This window comes from Clinocottus analis, unplaced genomic scaffold (genome assembly GCF_023055335.1).
Source record: "Clinocottus analis isolate CAN_PGR_092001 unplaced genomic scaffold, fCliAna1.0.p SCAF_17, whole genome shotgun sequence".
NCBI lineage: Eukaryota > Metazoa > Chordata > Actinopteri > Perciformes > Cottidae > Clinocottus > Clinocottus analis.
In genome coordinates this window covers 2,440,259-2,443,962 of record NW_027175898.1, presented here as the reverse complement: position 1 = coordinate 2,443,962, position 3,704 = coordinate 2,440,259, and the positions used below count along the sequence as shown (strand labels likewise).

At 43.8% G+C, this 3,704-nt stretch overlaps 1 protein-coding gene across 1 annotated transcript; it reads left to right on the top strand.

Annotated features, from left to right (window-relative positions):
* Positions 1-264: 264 nt before the first annotated feature.
* Positions 265-2,103, top strand: LOC137787952 (tripartite motif-containing protein 16-like). Its single transcript, XM_068580730.1, has one exon. It carries the CDS (start codon positions 280-282, stop codon positions 1,960-1,962), a length of 1,683 nt encoding a protein of 560 aa, XP_068436831.1. The 5' UTR covers positions 265-279; the 3' UTR covers positions 1,963-2,103.
* Positions 2,104-3,704: the final 1,601 nt, after the last annotated feature.

The window sequence follows — 3,704 nt, the reverse complement described above, 5'->3', positions numbered from 1 at the left end:
AGACGTGAGCAAAGCCTGAGGTGACAAGAAATATGTTCCAACTCAAAATACATAAACACTTCTGTCAGTCCAATGAAGCGCAGCTTGCTAAGCCCCTCCCTCTACCTGCTGCTCTTAAACACAGCAGCTGCACCCTATCAAGGTATTTCCTTGTTCCCTCCCCTTCACAGGTCTAAAGGTCTGAGGTGAAGTAAAGATAACATGTCATAAAATGAGGGAGTGGATTTGTCATTCACTGGAACAAGTGTTCCTGTTTAGTCGCTGCTACTGAGAGGTGAAATGGCGCAGAAAGGAGTTCAGCTGGATCAGGAAACCTTCTCTTGTTCCATCTGTCTGGATCTGCTGAAGGATCCGGTGACTATTCCCTGTGGACACAGCTACTGCATGAACTGTATTAAAAGCCACTGGGATGAAGAGGATGGTAAGAAACTCCACAGCTGCCCTCAGTGTAGGCAGACCTTCACACCGAGGCCTGTCCTGCTGAAAAACACCATGCTGGCAGTTTTAGTGGAGGAGCTGAAGAAGACTGGACCCCAAGCTGCTGCTGCTGATCACTGCTATGCTGGACCTGAAGATGTGGCCTGTGATGTCTGCACTGGGAGGAGACTGAAAGCCGTCAAGTCCTGTCTGGTGTGTGTGATCTCTTTCTGTGAGAAACACCTCCAGCCTCATTGTCAACTCCCTGCCTATAAAAAGCACAAGCTGGTGGACCCGTCCAACCAGCTCCAGCAGAACATCTGCTCTCGTCACGACGAGGTGATGAAGATGTTCTGCCGTACTGATCAGCAGTGTATCTGTTACCTCTGCTCTGTGGACGAACATAAAGGCCACGACACGGTCTCAGCTGCAGCAGAAAGGACCGAGAGGCAGAGAGAGCTGGAGGGGAGTCGACTCAACATCCAGCAGAGAATCCAGGACCGAGAGAAGGACGTGAAGCTGCTCCATCAGCAGGTGGAGGCCGTCAATCTCTCCGCCGATGAAGCGGTGAAGGACAGCGAGAAGATCTTCACCGAGCTGATCCGCCTCCTGGAGAACAGAAGCTCCGATGTGAAGCAGCAGGTCAGATCCCGGCAGAAAAGGGAAGTGAGTCGAGTCAAAGAGCTTCAGGAGAAGCTGGAGCAGGAGATCGCTGAGCTGAAGAGGAAAGACGCTGAGCTGAAGCTGCTCTCACACACAGAGGATCACCACCACTTTCTACACAACTACCCCTCACTGCCACCACTCGGAGAAGCTACAGACTCCACCGGCATCCACATCCGTCCTCTGAGCTCCTTTGAGGACGTGACGGCGGCTGTGTCAGAAGTCAGAGATCAACTACAGGACGTCCTGAAGGAGAAGTGGACAAACGTCTCACTGGCTGTGACTGAAGTGGACGTTTTACTGTCACATTCACCAGCAGAGCCCACGAGCAGAGCTGGACTCTTAAGGTATTCACGTGAACTCACTCTGGATCCAAACACAGTGAACACACACCTGTTATTATCTGAGGGGAACAGAAAAGTAACATTTATGAGGGAACAACAGTCTTATTCTAGTCACACAGGCAGGTTCATTTATTGGCCTCAGGTCCTGAGTAGAGAGAGTCTGACTGGACGTTGTTACTGGGAGGTGGAGTGGAGAGGGACAGGAGCTTATGTAGCCGTCTCATACAAGAATATCAGCAGAACAGGGAACAGTGATGAATGTCTGTTTGGATTCAATGACAAATCTTGGACGTTAGATTGCAACAAAGAAAGTTCTACATTTCGTTACAACAAAGTCGGCGCTCCCGTCTCTGGTCCTCCATCCTCCAGAGTAGGAGTGTACCTGGATCACAGCGCAGGTATTCTGTCCTTCTACAGCGTCTCTGAAACCATGACTCTCCTCCACAGAGTCCAGACCACATTCACTCAGCCTCTCTATGCTGGACTTTGGATGTATCATAAGTATGAAAACACTGCTGAGTTCTGTAAACTCAAATAGACAGACGTGATTGAAAGAGCAGAGGGTTAAATTCATGTTTTAATTCTTAAACTCATTTTGTCTCCATCATTGTTGCCCAGAGCTGATTGTTCTTCACCTGTCAATCAAACATTGTGGGCGGTCCTTTGCCACCTTGTCATTATTGTCCTGTAAATGTTTGAGTTTCTTGAGGTCTTTGTTGCTTGTTGTGTCTCTTCCTCTGCACGGGTCTTAAAGAGTGAAAGCACCAGAGCTTCTTTATCAGAGACATTTTATTCTCACCACTTTCTGTAAAGTATTCTATCTTTACACTTGTGTTGTTTAATTTGAGATTAATATTGTTGTTGTTGTTGTTGTTGATTCAACATACAAATGATCTACTGTGTTGTATTATAAAATATAGTCTTATAATCCATAATAAATGAGGAAATCAATCATTATTCTCTTTTCCATAACTGAGACTCTTTACTGATGGGATGTGAACAAACTGAAGGTTCACATGATGAATGAAGAACTTTCTTCTTGTTTTATTTGCAGGTTAACAAACAAAGCTGATGGTGAAAATGTGAATTATGTTTCTCTTATGATTTAATAAAAGCTTGATGTGTCGTATGTGTACAGATTGTAAAGCCCTCCGAGGCAAAGTAGGAAAATTGTGATTTTAGGCTCTACAAAATAAACTGAATTGGAATATCGTTACTTTTTGTAAAGATGTCTATAAATACATTTACATTCATTTGTTTGAGACTAAATGTTGTCATTACGGTTGAATCAACATACTTTATAAGAGCATGTTGTGAAAGTTTGAATCCAGACTTGACTCAAACTTCTTGTGACTCATCCGGTCCATGCAGGGGTTAATGATACATCGTCTTGAAGACCACTTGAATTAAGTTGTTTTCATCTTGAAACCTTAGAGATTAAATAAATGACAATGCCTGCAGGATATCCTGTAAGAGATATCGCCCTTGTTCTAACATACTAAAGAAGAGTAACCAACAAGTTGCATTTGCTTGAATGTGTTGAACTCCATTATGATCAATTTGTGATCACAAGAAAAATCCAGTGTCATTCTCAGGAGAGCATCGGATCCATTTTTTCAAATGTAACTGTAATAAATGAATATAATAACATATGTGAGCACTTCACCGTCATCTTCTCCGTCTTGCATCAGCTGGGGAAGAAAGAGAGCTCTAACTATGATGTCATGAGATCCGTGCTGTTTGCTTCAGAGGTAAGATGTATTTTACAGTTCTTGAATTGTTTGATTTTTTCAGTAACAGTGTGAGGTTTACAACTAAATGACAACAGATCAAATGTCTTACAACACTGTCATAATACGGTGAACAGACGGAAATATATGACTATGGTTATATATTGCACAGTGGCGGGCCGTCAGGGCCTGCTAAGCCTTCTCTGCTGGCCTAAACAGAAACAGTGTTATAGATATTTTATTTTATTAATAATTAAAAGTTATATTTATGTTATAATGTAATTGTTTTTCACAAATACACTCCATGTATCAAAAGTATTTTGCCCTATTAGCTTAGTTTCTCAATGACCAGCTCCTGTCTCCAGTCTGTTCCTCATGGCTTGCTGTCTGCTTCTGCTCAGGCCAGCTAGCTTGTCCAGCTTCACGCTGCGCGAGCGCGGTCCTTTAACGCTCTTTATCCAATCAGATAAGACCTCAGTCTCTGTTTATGTCTCTCACTCTCTTCTTTCTCTCTTCTCTCTCTCTCAGGTGGTTAAACAGTGGCGGCCAG

Bases quoted from the DNA above. Each gene is read 5' to 3' on its own strand.
- LOC137787952 (XM_068580730.1), top strand. From the start codon at position 280: ATGGCGCAGAAAGGAGTTCAGCTGGATCAGGAAACCTTCTCTTGTTCC.